The following is a 21,659-nucleotide window of genomic DNA, read 5'->3' as shown; positions in this document are numbered from 1 at the left end:
ACCTGCCTACCTATACATTGCAGCATCATTCAAAAGCCAATGTATAAATGTCACTGTGCCAAGTGACACTCGCTCAGTGAGTCTCCCATGGGACGTATCCCGTAGTGAGTTGGGTCACAGCCTAGGCAGTGATACTTTGAGGGGTGACCAGGTCCGGTTCAATAATGTAAATAGCATCCACATTTCTTCCCAGATGTTGCAAGAAATGGAGCTGCTGTGGGGAGTGGACGTGGTCAGTCAGCAGGTGATACTAAGGAAGTTTGTGCTGCAATCAAGTGTAGACCCAGGGGCGTGCTGAGCAGAGGACAGTTGACTCGGTGCCTACTACACAGCACATCACTCCCCAGATGTGCACCGTGCTCCTGCTGAGATGCAAGGTCAAAGGGGACAGGGTCCCTGCAGTATACCGTATGTTTGATAGTGAGAGTGCTCTTAAGGAAAATGAACTAGGGAAAGGTAGGGAGTCTGGGGAGGAGGAGGAGAGCCACAATTTTAAGTAAGATCGTCTGGAAGGTGTTATGGGCTGAACTGTGTCCCCTCAAAACTCCTATATTGAAGTCCTAACTCCCAGTGCCTCAGAATGTGACTGTGTTTGGAGATAAGGTCTTTAAAGAGGTAAATAACTTAAAATGAGGTCTTGAGGATGGGCCCTAACCCCATATGACTGATGTCCTTATAAGAAGAGGAGATCTGGACACAGAGACACACAGACAGAAGACCATGTAAAGACACATGGGGGAAAGTGGTTGTCTACAAGCCAAGGAGAGAGAACTCAGGAGAAACCAACCCTGCTAATACCTTGATCTTGGACTTCCAGCCTCCAGAACTGTGAGAAAATAAATTTCTCATATTGAAATGCATTGAGGGCTTTCCTGGTGGTGCAGTGGTTAAGAATCCACCTGCCAATGCAGGGGACATGGGTCCGAGCCCTGGTCCAGGAAGATCCTACATGCCGCGGAGCAACTAAGCCCGCGAGCCACAACTACTGAGCCCACATACCACAACTACTGAAGCCCGTGCGCCTAGAACCTATGCTCTGTAACAAGAGAAGCCACTGCAACGAGAAGCCCGCACACCACAACCAAGTGTAGCCTCCACTCGCCGCAACTAGAGAAAGCCCGCGTGCAGCAACGAAGACCCAACGCAGCAAAAAAAAAAAAAAAAAAAAGCATTGAATGATGAAATTTTGGATATACTGGGTTAAGTACAATATACTAATAAAGTTAATTTCACCTGTTCCTTTTTACTTTTTTTATAATATAGGTACTAGAAATTTTAAGATTACACCTGTGGCTCATGTTATATTTCTTTTTAACAGCTCTGGCCTAGGGCCACGTGGGTCATCATGAGGACTTGAGCTTTTACTTGAGTGACATGAGAGCCATTGGAGGGTTTCCAGCCCCAAAGTAACATTATCTGATTCACTTGTGTTTTAAAAGGATCCCTCTTATGGCCACGTTGAGGACAGGCTATAAGGGAGGTCAGTAAGGGCAAGCAGCCCTTTAAGAGGCCACTGCACTCTGGAGAAGATGGAGGCTTGGACCAGTGAAGTAGACACAAGATGATGAGAAGTGGTCAGATACTGACTACATTACGAAAGCAGAGCCAAGTGTTTCCTGACAGACTGGGCGTGGGGTGTGAGAAAAAGAGGAGTCAAGGATGAATCCCAGCTTTTGGCCTGAGCTACTGGAAGGATGCCATTTGCTGAGATGGGGAAAGACGAGGGAGAAGTAAGTTTGGGGAAGAAAATCAGAAGTTTGGTTTTGGGTAAGTTAAGTCTGTGATGCCTTTTGCTTTCCAAGGGGAGATATTGAGAAGTCAGTTGGATATAAAACTCCGGAGGTCAGGGGAGAGGTCTGAGCTGGAGATCTGGATCTGGGAGTCATCATCGCAAGGATGCAATGTAAAGCCAGGAGACTCAGCATGAACATCGGGGGTTGAGTGTAGGCAGAAAAGAGATCAAGATCAAAGAGAAGATCAAGATCAAGAAGATCAAGTGCCCTGGGGAACTCCCAAGTTTAGAAGTTGATGAGATGAGCAAAGGAAACAGAGAAGGAGTCACGAGGCATAAAGAAAACTAGGAGAGGGTGGTGTTCCAGAAGCCGAGTGAAGACAGTGTTTGGAGGAGGGAGTGAGCAATTGTGTCCAATGCGACTGAGAGGTCCGGGAAGGTGAAGGCAGAATTGACCACTGGATTCAGAAAATCTGGAGGAGACTGGTGATACTGATAAGTACAATTTAGGTGACTGATGGAGGTAAAAACATGCTTAGAGTGTGTTCAAGAGAAAATGAGGGAAGAGGGATTGATGACAACAAATCTAGACAACTTTTTCAGGGAATTGAGCCACAAAGGGGAACAGAGAGATGGGCAATGGGCAGAGGTGGGTGTGGGATCAAGAGATCCTATTTCAAAATGATGGGAGACAATTTCAGTATGTATATGTGCTAATAATGAGTCACTAGACAAAGGAAAATTGAGATGTCTGAAAGACTGGGAATTCTTCTGGTGTTTTCCTAATCTCCAGAGTATGCTTATATTGCTTTTTTTGTTTTATCAACTTTAGACATCATTTATTGACTTTCTGCTATGATACATAAGAGTTAGCTTACTTAACCATTCCTCATCTCCCTTCTACTCTTGTTCCCACATTATCCCATTGTCCCAAAACATCATTACTGTATTTCAGTGCATCTGTTGATTTCCTTGGTAGTCTTTATTTCTTGGTCTAGCAACTACAGACAGTATGTCTTCATCACCCACTCCACATGAGGAGGGTATTAACATCTCTACCCTCCACACATTAGTCAGCTTTGGTAGGTTGTGTTGGGACAATAACAACACTAACACAACAACAGAAAAATCTCAGGAACTCAGGCTTATTACTCACTCACGTGACATGTCATGCCTTGCTTCCGATATCCTCTTTATTCTGGGAGCCAGGTTGAAAAGCAGCCCCCATCTGAGACCTGCCATTCTCATGAGAGAGGGAAAAGAACAATGGCAGAACCTCACAATACCTCTGAAAATGTCTGCTCAGGCATGGCATATGTCACTTCCACTCACTCAACTGGCCAAAGCAAGTCACATGGCCAAGCCTGATATCGATGGGCAGGAAACGAAGTAGTCCCCTCCCACAGGAATCGTGGCAAGCCACAGGGCATTAAGTGGAGATGTGCCATCATCTTTCAGTGGATAAGTGGGAACAATAATTTAATCTATCACAATCTACCTGCCAACTTCTACAAGCTGTTTTTTTTTAAAATTTTATATTGCCAAGGTAAAAAAAATCTTTCACACTCCTTTATAGCTATTATTAAGTACTCTTCAGTGCTTTGCCTGTGGTTGGTTTTAAAAGCTGAAAACCACTGAGGAGGGCGGAGTCAAGATGGCGGACTAGGAGAACGTGGAATTAGGGTCTCCGCACAACTAGGGCACCTACCAGGCACTGGTGGGGAACCATAGACACCTAAGGGGACGGGAGGAACCCCCAGTGAGCGGGTAGGCCGTGGGGCATGGGGGGAGTGAAGGGGGAGGAGTAGTGGAGGCCAGACGGAACTGGTGTCCCTGAGGGGCGGCTGGGGGAGGAGAAGGGATCCCACATCCGAAGGGAAAATTGGGGGACCACTGGGAGGGTGAAGGATCAAAAGGGAACGTGGCCAGGTTTCCCCTGCCCACTGGGGCCCCCAGGAACCTGCTGAGATCCCGGGCCTGATCCTCTGCCCACCTAGGCCCCCTCCAGCTGTGCAGGTCCTGAGGGAGTGGGAGGGAGGGAAGGGGGAGCAAAAGTACAGGCCGGACCTCCAGGACCGGCACCCCTGAGGGGTGGCTGGGGGAGGGGAGGAGTTCCTACACCCAGCGGGACCCACCCACTGTTAGGGGTCCAGCAGGGACAGAGGAGACCCTGGGGGAGACCATGGGAGGGGGGCATGAAGGAACAGAAGGGAAAGTGGCCAGTGCTTTCCCTGTACACTTGGGCACCAGGGAGCCTGTTGGGTTCCCGGGCCAATCCTCTGCACTCGGAGCCTACCTCCTCCCGTGCAGGGCCCAAGCCCCGCCCCTACACCCCCACCCAGGGCCCCACCTCTACACTCAGAGACCCCCTCCATCGTGCTGGGCCTAAACCCCACCCACACACCCTCACCCAGGGCCTTACCTCCAAACTCCGGAACTCCACACTCCAGAGGCCCTCCTTTCCATGTGCTGCCTCTCCCCTTCTGGGCACATCCTAAGCAGATGCCCCGCCCCACACTCAAATGCCACCCCCCCCACCCACCTAGGTCCCGCCCCACCCTAAACCCCGCCCCTGCCTAAGTTCCACCCCCGCCTAAACTCTGCCTCCACAGCCAAGGCTTTTTTTTTTTTTTTTTCTGTTGTGGTTTTATTTTACCTTGTTGCAGTTGTTTCAATTATATTTTTATTTTTCCTAATATATTTTTTATCTTTCTATTTTGTTTTTTATTCTTTGTTATTGTATTGCTCCTAATTTTTTTTTTTTTTTTTTTTTGCCACACCACTCAGCTTGCGGGATCTTGGTTCCCAGGCCGGAGGTCAGGCCTGAACTCCTGTGGTGGGAGCTCCGAGTCCAAACCACTGGACTAACAGAGAACCTCAGACCCCAGGGAATATTAATCAGAGTGAGGCCTCCTGGAGGTCCTCTTCTCAGCACCAATACCCAGCTCTATCCAACTGCCTGCAAACTCCAGTGCTGGATGCCTCAGGCCAAACAACCAGTAAGACAGGAATACAGCCACACCCATCAAAAAAAAAAAAAAAAAATAGAAACGACAAAAAAATGTTACAGATGAAGAAGCAAGGTAAAAACCTACAAGACCAAATAAATGAAGACAAAATAGCCAACCTACCTGAAAAAGGATTCAGAGTAATGATAGTAAAGATGATCCAAAATCTCAGAAACAGAATGGAGAAAATACAAGAAACATTCAACATGGATCTAGAAGAACTAAAGAGCAAACAAACAGTGATGAACAACACAATAACTGAAATTAAAAATACTCTGGAAGGAATCAATAGCAGAAACCGAGGCAGAAGAACGGATAAGTGAGCTGGAAGATAAAATGGTGGAAATAACTGCCAGTGAGCAGAAAAAAGAAAAAAGAATGAAAAGAATTGGGGACAGTCTCAGAGAGCTCCGGGACAACATTAAACACACCAACATTCGAATTGTAGGGGTCCCAGAAGAAGAAGAGAAAAAGAAAGGGTCTGAGAAAATATTTGAAGAGATTATAGTCAAAAACTTCCCTAACATGGGAAAGGAAATAGTCAATCAAATCCAGAAAGCACAAAGAGTCCCATACAGGATAAACTGAAAGAGAAACATGCTGAGACACATATTAATCAAACTATCAAAAATTAAATACAAAGAAAAAATATTAAAAGTAGCAAGGGAAAAGTAACAAACAACACACAAGGGAATCCCCATAAGGTTAACAGCTGATCTTTCAGCAGAAACTCTGCAAGCCTGAAGGGAGTGGCAGGACATATTTAAAGTGATGAAAGGCAAAAACCTACAACCAAGATTACTCTACCCAGCAAGGATCTCATTCAGATTCAATGGAGAAATCAAAAGCTTTACAGACAAGCAAAAGCTATGAGAATTCAGCACCACCAAACCAGCTTTACAGCAAATGCTAAAGGAACTTCTCTAAGCGAGAAACACCAGAGACGAAAAGGACCCACAAAAACAAACCGAAATCAATTAAGAAAATGGTAATAGGAACATACATATTGATAATCACCTTGAATGTCAATGGATTAAATGCTCCAACCAAAAGACATAGACTGGCTGAATGGATACAAAAACAAGACCCTTATATACACTGTCTACAAGAGACGCACTTCAGACCTAGGGAGGCATACAGACTGAAAGTGAGAGGATGGAAAAAGATATCCATGCAAATCAAAATCACAAGAAAGCTGGAGTAGCAATACTCATATCAGATAAAATAGACTTTAAAATAAAGACTGTTACAAGAGATAAGGAAGGACACTGCATAATGATCAAGGGATCTATCCAAGAAGAAAACATAACAATTATAAATTTTTATGCATCCAACATAGGACCAGCTCAATACATAAGGCAAATGCTAACAGCCATAAAAGGAGAAATCGATAGTAAGACAATAATACTGGGGGACTTTAACACCCCACTTACACCAATAGACAGGTCATCTAGACAGAAAATAAATAAGGAAACACAAGCTTTAAATGACAAAATAGACCAGATAGACTTAATTGATATTTTTAGGACATTCCACCTGAAAGTGGAAGAATACACTTTCTTCTCAAGTGCACACAGAAAGTTCTCCAGAGTAGATCACATTTTGGGTCACAAATCAAACCTTGGAAAATGTAAGAAAATTGAAATTGTATCAGACATCTTTTCCGACCACAACGCTATGAGATTAGAAATCAATTACAGGAAAAAACACAAATACATGGAGGCTAAACAGTGCACTGCTAAATAACCAAGAGATCACTGAAGAAATCAAAGAGGAAATCAAAAAATTCCTAGAAAGAGATGACGACAAAAACACGATGATCCAAAACCTATGGGACACAGCAAAAGCAGTTCTAAGAGGGAAGTTCATAGCAATTCAAGCTCACCTCAAGAAACAAGAAAAATCTCAAATAAACAATCTAACCTTACACCTAAAGCAACTAGAAAAAGAAGAACAAAGAAAACCCAAAATTAGTGGAAGGAAAGAAAACATAAAGATCAGAGTAGAAATAAATGAAATAGAAACAAAGAAAATAGCAAAGATCAATAAAACTAAGAGCTGGTTCTTTGAGAAGATAAACAGAATTGATAAACCTTTAGCCAGACTCATCAAGAAAAAAAGGGGGAGGATGCAAATCAATAAAATTAGAAATGAAAAAGGAGAGATTACAACTGACACCACAGAAATACAAAAGATCATAAGAGACTACTACAAGCAACTATAAAGTGCCAATAAAATGGACAACCTGAAAGAAATGGACAAATTCTTGGAAAAGTACAACCTTCCAAAATTGAAACAGGAAGAATTAGAAAATATAAACAGACCAATCACAGGTAATGAAATTGAAACTGTAATTAAAAATCTTCCAACAAACAAAAGTCCAGGACCAGATGGCTTCACAGGTGAATCCTATCAAACTTTTAGAGAAGAGTGACACTTATCCTTCTCAAACTCTTCCAAAAAATTGTGGAGGGAGGAACGCTCCCAAAGTCGTTCTACAAGGCTACCATCACACTGATACCAAAACCAGACAAAGATATCACAAAAAAAGAAAATCATAGACCAATATGACTGATAAACACAGACGCAAAAATCCTCAACAAAATACTAGCAAACAGAATCCAACAGTACAATAAAAGGATGATACACCATGACCAAGTGGGATTTATCCCAGGGATGCAAGTATTCTTCAATATACGCAAAACAATCAATGTGATACACCATATTAACAAATTAAAGAATAAAAACCATATGTCATCTCTGTCATCTCAACAGATGCAGAAAAAGCTTTTGACAAAATTCAACACCCATTTCTGATAAAAACTCTCCAGAAAGTGGGCATAGAGGGAACCTACCTCAACATAATAAAAGCCATATACTACAAACCCACACCAAACGTCATTCTCAATGGTGAAAAACTGAAAGCATTTCCTTTAAGATCAGGAACAAGACAAGGATGTCCACTCTCACCACTGTTATTCAACATACTATTGGAAATCCTAGCCACAGCAATCAGAGAAGAAAAAGAAATAAAAGGAATACAAATTGGAAAAGAAGAAGTAAAACTGTCACTGTTTGCCAATGACATGATACTATACATAGAAAATCCTAAAGATGCCACCAGAAAACTACTAGAATTAATCAATGAATTTGGTAAGGTTGCAGGATACAAAATTAATGAACAGAAATCTCTTGCATTCCTATACACTAACAATGAAAGATCAGAAAGAGAAATTAAGGAAACAATCCCATTTACCATCACAACAAAAAGAATAAAATACCTAGGAATAAACCTACCCAAGGAGGCAAAAGACCTGTACACAGAAAACTATAAAACACTGATGAAAGAAATCAAAGGTAACATAAACAGAGGGAGAGATATACCATGTTCCTGGATTGGAAGAATCAATATTGTGAAAATGACTATACTACCCAAAGCAATCTACAGGTTCAATGCAATCTCCATCAAATTACCAAAGCCATTTTTCACAGAACTAGAACAAGAAATTTTACAATTTGTGGGCTTCCCTGGTGGCACAGTGATTAAGAATCCGCCTGCCAATACAGGGGACACGGGTTCGAGCCCTGGTCTGGGAAGATCCCACATGCCATGGAGCAACTAAGCCCGTGCACCACAACTACTGAGCCTGTGCTCTAGAGCCTGCAAGCCACAACTACTGAGCCCACGTGCCACAACTACTGAAGCCCACGTGCCTAGAGCCCATGCTCCACAACGAGAAGCCACCACGATGAGAAGCCCACGCACCAAAATGAAGAGTAGTCCCCACTCGCTGCAACTAGAGAAAGCCCATGCATGGCGATGAAGACCCAACGCAGCCAAAAATAAATAAAAATAAAAATTAATTAATTAAAAAAAAAGTTTTACAATTTGTATGAAAGCACAAAACACCCCGAATAGCCAAAGCAATCTTGAGAAAGAAAAACAGAGCTGGAGGAATCAGGCTCCCTGACTTCAGACTATACTACAAAACTACAGTAATCAAGACAGTATGGTACTGGCACAAAAACAGAAATATAGATCAATGGAACAAGATAGAAAGCCTAGAGATAAACCCACGCACATATGGTCACCTTATCTTTGATAAAGGAGGCAAGAAGATACAATGGAGAAAAGACATCCTCTTCAATAAGTGGTGCTGGGAAAAATGGACAGCTACATGTAAAAGAATGAAATTAGAACACACCCTAACACCATACACAAAAATAAACTCAAAATGGATTATAGACCTAAGTGTAAGGCTAGACACTATAAAACTCTTAGAGGAAACCATAGGCAGAACACTCTATGACATAAGTCACAGTAAGATCCTTTTTGACCCACCTCCTAGAGTAAGGGAAATAAAAACAAAAATAAACAAATGGGACCTAATGAAACTTAGAAGCTTTTGCACAGCAAGGGAAACCATAAACAAGACAAAAAGACAACACTCAGAATGGGAGAAAATATTTGCAAATGAAGCAGCTGACAAATGATTAATCTCCAAAATATACAAGCAGCTCATGCAGCTCAATATCACAAAAACAAACAGCCCAGTCCAAAAATGGGCAAAAGACCTAAATAGACATTTCTCCAGAGAAGACCTACAGATGGCCAACAAATGCATGAAAAGATGCTCAACATCACTAATTATTAGAGAAATGCAAATCAACACCACAATGAGGTATCACCTCACACCGGTCAGAATGGCCATCGTCAAAAATCTATGAACAATAAATGCTGGAGAGGGTGTGGAGAAAAGGGAACCCTCTTGCACTGTTGGTGGGAATGTAAATTGATACAGCCACTATGGAGAATAGTATGGAGGTTCATTAGAAAACTAAAAATAGAACTACCATATGACCCAGCAATCCCACTACTGGGCATATACCCTGAGAAAACCATCATTCAAAAAGAGACATGCACCCCAATGTTCATTGCAGCACTATTTACAATAGCCAGGACATGGAAGCAACCTAAATGTCCATCAACAGATGACTGGATAAAGAAGTGTGGCACATATATACAATGGAATATTACTCAGCCATAAAAAGGAATGAAATTGAGTTATTTGTAGTGAGGTGGATGGACCTAGCATCTGTCATACAGAATGAAGTAAGTCAGAAAGAGGAAAACAAATACCGTATGCTAATGCATATATACGGAATTTAAAAAAACAGTACTGATGAACCTAGTGGCAGGGCAGGAATAAAGACGCAGACGTAGAGAGCAGACTTGAAGGCACAAGGGGGAAGGGGAAACTGAGATGAAGTGAGAGAGTAGCATTGACATATAAACATTACCAAATGTGAAATGGATGGCTAGTGGGAAGCTGCTGCATAGCACAGGGAGATCAGCTCGGTGCTTTGTGACCCCCTAGAGGGATGGGATAGGGAAGGTGGGAGGGAGGTTCAAGAGGGAGGGGTTATGGGGATATAGGTATACATATAGCTGATTCACTTAGTTGTACAGCAGAAACTAACACAACACTGTAAAGCATTTATACTCCAATAAAGATGTGGAAAAAAACCCCAAAAAACTGAGGAGCATTTATATCATTATGACTAAGCAAATATTCTTCACTACAGAATCAAAGGGAAGCTAAGAGCCCATACAGTGCACCACTGTTCCAATGACAGATTCTATGCACTTAAAAGAGCTTTCCTTACATTCCACCACTTGCTTAAAATCAGGCCACATTTTGATTTGCTTCTTATTTGAGCTATACCTTTAATAATTTTTTGTTGTTGTTTTTCCTGAAGTTGTTATTACCTCTCTTTTTTATTGTTGGTAGAAGAAACATGTGCTTTCTACATCATATCCCTAGTATCCTCAAATTCTTTCTCATTTATTGTTTGGAATCTTCTATTCTTTTTGAAGCCTACTGGCCTCCTGATATAATTGGGTAGGTTGCTTCATTTGAGGATATTAATGCTTTTGCATAGCCTTTTGTCTTTACTGCAGTTACTAATTGCCTTCTGTTTTTCTTGCTTGCTTTCTGTTTTGTATCACAACTTTAATCTCTTGCAGTACACCAATAATATTCTCTACTCTGTGGAATGTCCCCTTCTCACATCATCCTCAGAAACCTCTTTCCTGGAGCCTTCTACCCTCCCACTCTAATGAAGACTGACTGCTCTCCAGGCTTGCTGAACAATTTTATCCTGCGTTGCTTTTCATGTCTGCCCTGAATTGGATACATTATTCCCTGGATCTCATATCTTCTTTCTTGGTTTACTCTCTTGTTTTGCTGAAATACACCCTCAAATGACTTCCTTAAAAAGGTTGAGTAGGATGTGAACTTCCTTGGTCCTTTCATCCTCCGGCCTGCCTCACTTCTATATAAAATAAAGGCATTGGGCGAGATGATCTCTAATGCCTATTCAAGGAGTAAAATTCTGGTCAGTGTGCATTCCATAAATAGCATATTGATAGTATATCAAGGAGAAACTTTAAATGGTTCCTGCTGTCAAGGAACTTACAATCTATCTAGATAGACAAATAATAAACTCTTGAAACAATAATAAAAAGGCAACAATACAAAAGATGCCACAGGGTAGGGAACGATTCGTCATCAACTAGAGGCTCAGGCTTAAAGGAAAGAGAGAGAGAAGCTGAGCCAGCCTGTGGTGCTCTGACCAGGGAAGCAAGACCTTAGCTGAGTGTCAAAGAGTAGGCAATATATTAGGGATAGATTAAATATTTATGAATATTCAACAGTAGATTAATATCCAACATTAATCTGATGGAATGGTTAACAGTCAATGGAAGTTCTCCTCTGTCCAACTTTCCCTGCCACTATCTGAGTTATCAACATTTTCATTTCACCAAGTCAATCAAGATAGATACAGTTTTCAAATATGAAAGTATAATTTGGATCCTAACCAATAGATAAACCCTCTGGCTATTTGGGGGCATAACAGTGAAATTCCATTACATGTATGAGTAATTGTGTATACTTATAAATGCCCTACCAGCTGGACTATGACGGTCCATGGTCTTTATTAGTAGACTTTCACTGAATAGGAAATTACCATCATCCATTTTTCAAATTTATTTTGTATCGTTCCAATGAGGAGTCAGAGCGATCATAAATGACTTCTCCTTCCCATCCACTCCCCAGGAAAGGAAACACCCCTCTTATGTATGTTATCCCAACAGCACTGCTGCTTGGGTGGAGAAGGCACCAGGGAATTGTAAGGACTGGGCTTCTCCATGGCAGGTCCTGCAGACTGGATGGACCTGAGACACTCTACCAGAGAAAAACCGTGCCTTCATTCAGCCCAACACTGGCACTCTCATCCAATCTGCAAATGAGGAGAGGACTTGCAGGTGAGGATGCTTCCAGAAAAAAGAAGAGCTCTTTGGGCCAATGCTGTGACCAGTTTCCAGAGAGTGGGAGTGAAGTGAGGATGGCAAGTGCTTGGGGCCTCGTGATGGATACTCTCAGCAAAGTCTAACCCAATACTACTCCCTCTGGGAGGCTTTCTCTGAACACCCACCCCAACCCTGGAAGAATCACTTACTGCTCAAATACTCTTCCTGCTGCCATCATAGCACTTTCAAATTTAAACAAAGTTTGCATCCATTTCCCTCAACTATCTATGGCATCTTGACTGATTTATTCATCGTCACATCCCCAGTGCCGGGTATGTGGTTGGTGCTCTGTGTTTGTCGAATGAATGAGTGAATGCATTAAAAGAAGCTTCGCTTCCTCAAAGGGCAGAGCTAGACATGAATACTCAGTTTTTGCAGAGCATCAGATAAGCCAGGAGGACCTGGAGAGGTGGATCTGGGTTGAGGGAAAAATTTCTGAGAGCTGGGACCATTCAAACCACTGGGGAGGGGGCAGTGCAAAAAAAAAAAAAAAAAAAAAAAAAGCCTGCAAGTTTTGCCTGTGCTGCTTTGTCGTCCAGGACTCTACTGCAGGTCGAGGGGAACAGAGAGATCAATAAGTACTCAGAAGAAAGGTCCCGGGGGTGGCCCCACATACCAGAGATGGGAGCAGCACTCAGCTCTGTAGAAGGGCAAAGAACAACAGGGACCCACGGTCTCCAGAACACTCTCTAATGGCCAGACCCTGAGCTTTACGTAATCTCATTTCATCCTCCCAGCAACCTGGAGAGACAGGCATCCCTGACTCACAGATATGAAACACCAACAAGGATCTGGAACCCCCTTCAGGGTGGAGAGGGGCCAGGGCCTGTGCACTCAGTCCACTGTACAATGACAGTCAAAACAAAACGATAAAATGCCTGGATTTCGTCGTTGAAAATTCCTAAGTCTGTATACCCATGGCTCATCTCAACCTGTTTTATTACTGTTGTAGTTTGCTTTTTTTCCTCTTTATTTTCTTCTAGCTTCTTAGAAAGGTTTCTTACAAAAATCCCATAGGATTCGGATCTAACAAAGGGAAGTGTAAAGAGGGAAGAGCTGGATGCCCAGGGCAGGGGGGCAGAAGGGCAGGGGGCGTGGCAGCAGGGCTAAGGGTGGGAAAGGGACCTAGTGAGGCAGACCCAGGAGGGCAGGCGCAGGTGCACAGGGGCTGTGGCCTCAGCCAGCAGAGACTTGACGGAGCTCCTCCCACCAGGCCCCAATGTGCTTCCTTCCTCAAAGACCATAAGGTGGCATTTACTTCACCACTTTAAGAAAAGTGGAATCGAGACACATCCCTGCTCATGATCTTCACATCCCCAGAGAGACGGACAGGCAGTGTGTTTTTACTCCAGCAGGTGGGGATTTCTGACAACTTAAATTAACGTCTGCTGCGTCCCCACCGTGTCTAAATGTGCGAAGAGAGCCGCCGTGACACCAACCAGCCTGCTGAAGGCACCAACAAGGCGGACGCCCAACTAAAGACCACCTAACTTCCTGCTTAGACAGATACGGTGCTGTGGCCACAGCCCCCCACCTCCCCCCAGGGGGCAGAAAGGTGAGCACGAAGGGGAAAGTGAACGCGACCTGCGTGGGTGGGTGTGATCTTCGCTATCAGCGCTGCAGAGGACCCTGCAGAGCTGGCTGAGAGCGGGGCCGTGAGAAAGGCCAAAGCAAAACAGAAAGCCACTTCTAGCTGACCTCTGTTCTTGGGAACTTGGAGCCTTCCAGCGGCAAGCTTTCTCCTGGGCACAGAGGTGCCTGCCTCTCCAGTCCCGCACGGAATTGGGGGGTGGGGTGCTCTTAGCACGGAAGAACAGCCGGTGCCAAGCTGGCAAGCTGGGAGTGGGGGGAGGGCGTGCAGACAGATTTGGGGGTGGGGTTAGGAGAGGGAGGGTCAAGAAAACCTAGCATTTCCTCCCTTTAAGCCCTCTTCGGCACTCCTATCTCTGTGATGGGCCTCTGTTTTAAAATTTGGGACACTGGTGCCATCAAGGACCCTGCAGGCAGCCAAAGTCCGACACCGAATTACAACCGCGCTCTCTCCACTTTCTCAGGAACGGAAGTGATGGGATGGAGTTATGGGGTCACCTCTGGCCAAGTGCGGTTCAAACCCACAGGCACCTAAACTAACAGAATCATCCCCCTTCCCCTCGGCGTCCTGCGGGGCTGCCGGCGGAATCGCGGGCACTCGGGAAGGAGGTGGAGGAGACTCTGGCTCAAGAGCTCTCGCCCACACACGCCCAGCACCGCGCGAACGCAGGCGGGGCTGCGGGGAGCCTTCTATCCGGGTTCGCCCCGCTTTTCCCCAGCTCGGCCGACTTCTCGAATGCCCGGGACCTTGGCCACCCCCACCCGCGGCCCCAACGCTCTTCCGGCTGGGGGCCCGCGCCCCTCCGAGAAAGGAGCTCCTAGGGGGGCGCGCGCGGCGGAGGGAAAAGACAGGATTTGGGGGCGCCTGGAGGGGAACCTAGCCGGGGCCGAGAGAGCCGCCCGGGCCGCCGCCCGCGGGATCCAACATTCCCGGCAAAGTTTCTGGCTCTTTGGGCCCGGATCACCTGGCTCCCAGGTCGGAGAAGGTGAAAGGTGTGTCAGGAGCCCTTCACCGCGCCTCCCTCCGGGCGCCCACTCCAGGCGCTTCTGCCACCTGCCAGAGGGCGCTGGGAGCGCCGGCGCAGCACGTGCCGCCCGTGGGCGCCGCCCGAGGGTCCCTCCCCGGCGCCTCCCCTGCCGCCCTCCCGCGCCGGTGCCCGGGGCGCAGGGGTCGCGGCCGCCGCGTCTTACCCAGTCCCGGCACGAAAGTGTTGAGGAAGAGACAGATGACGGCCACGGGGAAGGGCATGTAGGGGATGGCGGCGCGCAGGGGGCCTTTCTTCTCGCGGACCTGCACCACCACCCCGCTGGACGAGGACGTCCCCCGGTCCGCCGCCGCCGCCGCAGCCACCGCCGCCGCCGCTGCCGCCGTCTCGGCGTCTTTGTGCGAAGGCTCCATGGCGGGGTGCGCTCCCCGGGAGCCGGGCTGCCGCGGCCGGGACTGCCGCCCAGTGCACAGGGGGCGGGTGGCGGCCGGCTCCGGGCTCCGGGCTCCGGGCTCCGCGCCGAGCTCAGGCGTCCAGCGTGCTCGGTGTGCCGCGCGGCTCGCCCAGAACCCCGCACTCCCGCGTCCCCAAGCGCCCGGCCCTCTGCCGCGCGCTCCGCTGCGCTCCCACACCCCCGGCGGAGGGGCGGGGAGGGCGGCGTGACACTCGGTGACAGCGCTCCGACGCCCCTCCCCGCGGGGCCCCTTCCCCGCCCTCCCCTCCGTTGCCCCCACCCCCCCAAAATACCGCTTACAAATCAGGGAGGAGGGAAGAAAGTAGAAGATGAACGCAGAGGGAGCTGGTGTCCAGGTATTGGGAGGAATGGACACACGTCTCACTCCCCAGACAGGTGAACCGGGCGGGAACCTCAGCCAAGGGCACCGCGAATTGGGCGTGTGCGCTCGGCTGGCACGGCGGGGAAAGGCTTCGAGGCTGAGTCCTTTACTCCGGAGGATGCATGTAACGCTAGGGAGATGGAGGCAAGGAACGCGCCGCGCCTGGTGCCTAGTACGCTTTAAATTCGTTCTGATTTAAATGGACTTGAGTCAGAGAAAAAGCGATTTTAGGATCGATAATCGAGCTGAAAGCAGGAGACGCAGCTTTTCAAACAGGTCTCCATGAGACTAGTTTAAATGGGACCCTTCCTTACATACACATACACACACACACACACACGAGATGGGAAAAGCTAAAATAAATGAGCCTGTTGCTTGGAAGTGGGTGTGTGTGTGGGGGGGGGGGGGGGCGGTGTTGTGGACCATCCCCTGAACAGTTCTGGGAGAAACCTGGGGCTTCTGTGAGCTGGACCTGGTGTTTAAAAAGCCAGCGAAGACACAGCGCCGTCTGGTGTTGATAATGCAGCAGTTGGTAGAAGCAGAAGGATGTGGCCGGGCCGTGTCCAAGAAGGCAGCAGGAGGCCCCATATTTAATCAGATTCCCTGAATAACGGCCGCCTTCACCTCCACACCTGGAAAAAATGAACGAAAGCAACCGCCTCTTATGTTAGGGAGGGATTCAAGGCATCAGAATTATCCAGATGTTCAGCAAATTGTCTGCATAAATCCCCTTCCTTTTCAGTAACCCTCTTTCTCCAGGAAAAATGGTGATTGAATAATCCCCAAACAGCCCAGGGACTCCGAGGAAGGATGCTAAAAAGAACCATGGGTATTCTTTTATGGGTATCCGAATAAAATAATTTTAAAAGCAGGTGGTCAGCAGGGGGTAGTGGTGATACCGGCGAGCACACACACAGTAACTAGTTAGGCCCGGCAGTCAGAAGTGAACAGGACCGAAATGTTTGCCTCTGTTCGGCCGCTAATTACCTGTATGACTTAAAAGAACTCATTTAACCTCTTATGGGCTTGAGTTACTGTGATTGTAAAATCAAAGCAATATTCAGTTTAATACTTACTTATTGAAGACCTGATATGACTTGGATTCTGGGGAGAGGGAAAGGAGTAAAACCCAGCCCCTGACTTCAAGAGCCTAATAGATGAACTGATCGATACTAACAACCGCAAGGGACAGAATTACAGACGGTGATGAATGCTGTAGCTGGGTAAGCTGAAGGTGCTGAGAAAACATGGAACCATCTGTGAAACCAGCTACAGAGGGGAGGCGTCAGGAGGTTTCCCGAAGAAGGTGATAGTGGATGAGATTTGAGCAATGACTACAGTTAACTACTTGCAGGAGATTTATTTTATTTTAAACAAACATTTATTTATCCAAGCACTCTGCCGGGCACTAAGCACTTTACACATTTTAACTCATTTAATCCTTACCATGCTCTGTGAAGTATTATTTATTACCCCATTTTACCAATGGGAAAATTGGAGTACAGAGAGGTTAAGTAAACATTCTTTGAACATTCTTTTGCAAAGCACCTGAATGGTTTTAGGGCCACTAAAACGATTTCAGGGAAGGAAATGGATTTACATCCTCCAGTTTTCTAGATGATTTGCTTAATATCTAGAATGGATGTCAGAAAGACATCTAGGCAGAGCAACAGCACGTATGAAGGCATGGAAACCTAGAAAAGTAGGAACATTTCAGGAATTCAAGTGTGGCAGGACTAAGGCTGGTATGGGCAGGGGCTAAAGATGGCTCTGGTGGGGTGGGCAGGAACCAAGTAATGATTGGCAAAGGAATTTGGATTATATGGAATCACTGCAACATTTTAAGCAGGGATGTGGCATGACCTGAATATTCCAGTCACTATTACTATGTAACAAACTACCCCCAGACACAGCTATTTTGTTATGATCCCAAATTCTGTGGATCAGAAAATTGGACAGAGGACAGCTCAGACAGGCCTTCTTTGCTTTATTACGTCTGGAGCTGAGAGGACTCAAACGGTGGCAGCTGGAACAGCTGTGGCTAGAGGATCCACTTCCAAAAGGATTCTCAACTCTGATACCTTGACTGGGCTAACTTGACAGCTGGCTCAGCTGGGACTGTTCCGTAGAGCATCTACACATGGCCGTTCCACGTGACGTGGACTTTTCACAATGTGGTGGCTGGGTTCTGGGAGAAACTTCCCCAGAGGGGGCATTGCAGGACCAGTGGAAGCTGTGTGGACCTTCTGCCCTAACCTCAGAAGTCACACAGTGTCAGTTCTGTGGGCTCTGTTGGTCGAAGCAGTCACAAACCTGCTTAGATTCAAATGGAGGACACCATACCTCTCAATGGAGTAATGTCAAAGAATTTGAGCCCTGGTTTTAAAACTACCCTAATGAGATACGGTTTGGGGGAAGGACCACTCAGTCAACAGTGTGGAGGATGGATTCAAGGGGGTTGTAGACAGAAAAAAAAAGGTTGCCATTATATCAATAAACAACGAATGTTACCCTCCATCAAGCCATCTGTTACTGCAGCCACCCTGACGGTGCGCCCTGAGGGGAATTCAGGATGGAGGGAAACGGGATACTGGCCCTAGGTAGTTAAGATGCATATCAAAGGTATAATTTCAATGAGCCCAGACTCTTGCAACTTCCCAGACATAGAAAAGCACTAAAATTATTAACTTGAGATGTCTGTTTTTTGTGAGTAGCAGTAATCTTTTGATGCTGGACTACATGTTTGTTTGTTTTTCAACAAAAATTCCTATACATCCCAGCTCCTCCCTTACCTCTTTAAAAGAGTCCTTCAGAGCTATCTGAGAGGCTATTTCCGAGGCTATAGTCATCAGTAAGGTCCCCTAATAAAACATAACCAACAACTTTTAGGTTGTGCATTTTTTGTGGGGTTTTTTGTTTGTTTGTTTGTTTTTGTTCTTCAGTTGACAGTGTAAACTTAGGGCTCATGAGAGGGAGGACTCTTCCTGACCTCCATGGATGGGGAATAGGGAAGGGATAGTTCCCAAATGAACAAATAATAATGATATTATTAGCAGACAAAGCGGAAAAGCTGAGTTTGAGGGACTGAGGACAGCCAAGGGGTGGTGGGCACTTGTTGATTATATAACCAGCTGTCTTGACTGTCAATTAGTCAGTGTGAGTCTCAGTAAAGCTATTTGGGCTGCAGATTTTGGAGCCATCAGCATACAAATAATACTTAAAGCCCTGTGGAGTAACGCAAATGTGGAATAAGAAGACTAGAGTTTCCAGGAAACTCACCAGAGGCTACTGAAACTAAGCAGAAAGAAAGGAGGAGGGAGAAGGAGGTTTTAAAGGAGAAACACTAAGAGTGTTTCATGGGAGCCAAAGAGGAAGATTTTTAAGGAGGAGAGGTCAGCCGTGTCAAATGCCATAGAAAGATGGAGTAAGACCCCGAAAGTGCCTATTGGATTTGGCTGTTAGGAGGTTCAGCTCACTGGAATCCCAGCTCAAAAGTTTCACCTACTGTGTCCATTTTCAAGGAATTTGTCCCATTTCACCTAAATTGTTGAATTTGTTAGCATAAAATTATTCATAATATCCTTTTATTATCTTTTTTTTATTATTATTATTTATTTATTTATTTTTATTTTATGGCTGTGTTGGGTCTTTGTTTCTGTGCGAGGGCTTTCTCTAGTTGTGGCAAGTGGAGGCCACTCTTCATCGCGGTGCGCGGGCTTCTCACTATCGCGGCCTCTCTTGTTGCGGAGCACAGGCTCCAGACGCGCAGGCTCAGTAATTGTGGCTCACGGGCTTAGTTGCTCCGCGGCATGTGGGATCTTCCCAGACCAGGGCTCGAACCCGTGTCCCCTGCATTGGCAGGCAGATTCTCAACCACTGCGTCACCAGGGAAGCCCTTATTATCTTTTTAATGTCTGTGAAATCTGTAGTGATGTCTCCTCTTTCAGTCCTGATATTGGTCATTTGTGCTTTCTCTTTTTTCTTAATCCCTCTTGCAAAGGGTTTATATCTATTTGACATTGTGACCATGACTGATGTTTGAAGGTGAGTTTAAGATCTAAGCTACTTCAGGTAGTAAGAGGTCTCCAAAAAAGTTGAAACCTTAAAAAATAATCTCCCCCCGAAATCAGACACAAATACAGCAGAGGAAACAAATCAAACAGTTGATTACATCAGCCAAATACATGCATTGGGTCATGAAGATAAAATCTGTTGTTTGGCCTTGTTCTGTCATCAGCTGAATAAAGTACCTCAGCTTTGAACCTCTTTTTAGCTGAAAAATTTTTTTTTGCTTAAGTCAGCTTCCAAACTGTACAAGGAATTCATATATCAACCAGGATTGCTCCTTTTGGAAAAGACTACATCGTAGCCTTGGCAGTAGAAAGACAGACTTTATTTGGAGCTCCCTGTATTTAAACAATTTCTTAACTTCTCTGAGCCTCAGTTTCCAAAACTGTAAATAATACTTATCTCATTTGTGTATGTGTTGGGAGTAAGGGAGAAAATATGTGCAAGATACTCAATAAAGGGGAACTGAGTCAGGAGCCTTTTCACCCCAAGTGATAGAAAAACCCAACTCCAATTTAGCTTAGAGGGAAAAAAGGAATTTATGGATGTGATGGTTTTTGACGTATGAACGTGGCAAAGCTGAATTACAGTTCCCAGAATTCCCTTTCTAATTTGTTTCCATTTAGCATGGGCTACAGATGATGATTGCTCTCAAGAGCTGAAGGACAGATGGAGGCCGTGGTCACTTTATACCATACGTGCACCTCCTCTTAGGCATTTAATCAAATGCTGATCTAGGTGTTGTGGCGAAGCAATTCTGCATATGTGATTGAAGTCCCTAATCAGCCAACCTTAAGTTAATTTATGAGTGTCCTGGCTGGGCCTGACTTAATCAGTTAGAAGTGCTTTTAAAAACAGGCTTAGGCCTTCTCTGAGGGAGCAACTCCAAGAGACTGTTAGGTCAGCAGTTGCTTTCCCTTCCTTCTACATCTTCCTTTGTGACTAAAACCTGTGAACGTCAAGTTTCAACTCTTACCAGGGGCTTCCCGCTTGCTTGTGACCTTCTCTCCCTGTCTGCCTGGACCTCAGATTTGCTTAGCCAGCCCCCACAGTGGTGCAAGCCAATCCCTTGTAATAAATCCATATCTGTATACTTATCTATCTGTCAATCATCTGTGATTCTGCTGGATCTACTTCTCTGATTGAATCCCAACTGATACAATGGGCTCACATGGCTGGGAAGTCCAGAGAAGGGCTCAAACTATGACAATGAGTCATCGAATCAATTCCTCTCTCTCTCCATCTCTCAGCTCTGCTTCCCTCTCTGTGTAGTGGTTTCATTCTGTTCATTCTGTACCCTGGTTCTCCCCATGTGGTGAGGAAGATGGCCTCTGAACCCTAGGTTCACATCTTCCCAATCAAACCAAGCAGAAAGAGACTTCTTTCTTCCCCACAGAGAAGGGGTTCTGACTGGTCCACATTTTGGATCAATCACTTTTGCCAGAATACTATGTTACGTTTGACCAGGCTTGTCATGAGTGGGATTCTGTGATTGACAGCCCCCATCAAACCTCAAGGAGTGGGTAGAAGCACCCCCCAAAAAAAGAGGTGCTACTGTAACCAGAACAGGTGTCTGGGGATGTATGCTAGACAAACATAGCTGTAGTGACCACAGTCTACTGCAAAGACTGTTAGTGGGCTTCTTGGTGATGAGCCTTCTTAAATCACTGATCTTGATCTACACGAGTCATGTGTTCAGACTTCCATCCACATGCTGACTTCCACTGACACATCTTCTGGTTGCCTCTCCCAGACACAACACACTCATGTGAAGTGTGGTGTTAAAGACAGAGCCCAACCTGGTTTCTCTTCACATCTGCGCTTCCACCCAACTGTGTGATCTCAGTCAGAGCAGGTCATCTCTCTGTGCCTCCATTTATCCATTTGTTGAATAGAAATTTTCATGCCCAACCTCCTCACACTAAAAGACCAGGAATGTGGATTTAGATCATAAATTAGAACAGTAGTATTATTTCAGGTCTTGGGATCAGGTGGATCACTTCCCTGCTTCCTCTGTGGATAGAACTTCTCATCTTCCTTCCTAAAGTGACATTTGCCCTCCCT

At 45.5% G+C, this 21,659-nt stretch overlaps 1 protein-coding gene across 4 annotated transcripts in view; it reads right to left on the bottom strand.

Moving 5' to 3' along the window:
* Positions 1-15,313, bottom strand: part of STUM (stum, mechanosensory transduction mediator homolog) — a 63,970-nt gene extending 48,657 nt beyond the window's left edge. For 2 of the 4 annotated variants that reach the window (XR_014254408.1, XR_014254409.1), the window contains exons 1-2: positions 4,155-13,825; positions 2,889-2,967 (exon numbers count right to left, since the gene is read on the bottom strand). Coding sequence is in view for 2 of the 4 variants with exons in the window: in XM_082428122.1 (XP_082284248.1) it covers positions 14,897-15,104 (208 nt within the window). In the remaining 2 variants the exon portion in view is untranslated. Of the gene's footprint in view, positions 1-2,888; positions 2,976-4,154; positions 13,826-14,896 lie in introns of those variants that run through there. The other 2 variants (XM_082428123.1, XM_082428122.1) reach the window with 2 other exon arrangements.
* Between the last annotated feature and the right edge of the window lie 6,346 nt (positions 15,314-21,659).

Source organism: Balaenoptera physalus, assembly GCF_965194825.1.
Source record: "Balaenoptera physalus genome assembly, chromosome: 1".
In the NCBI taxonomy this organism is placed as follows: Eukaryota; Metazoa; Chordata; class Mammalia; order Artiodactyla; family Balaenopteridae; genus Balaenoptera; species Balaenoptera physalus.
This window is presented reverse-complemented; position numbering and strand designations above follow the sequence as displayed.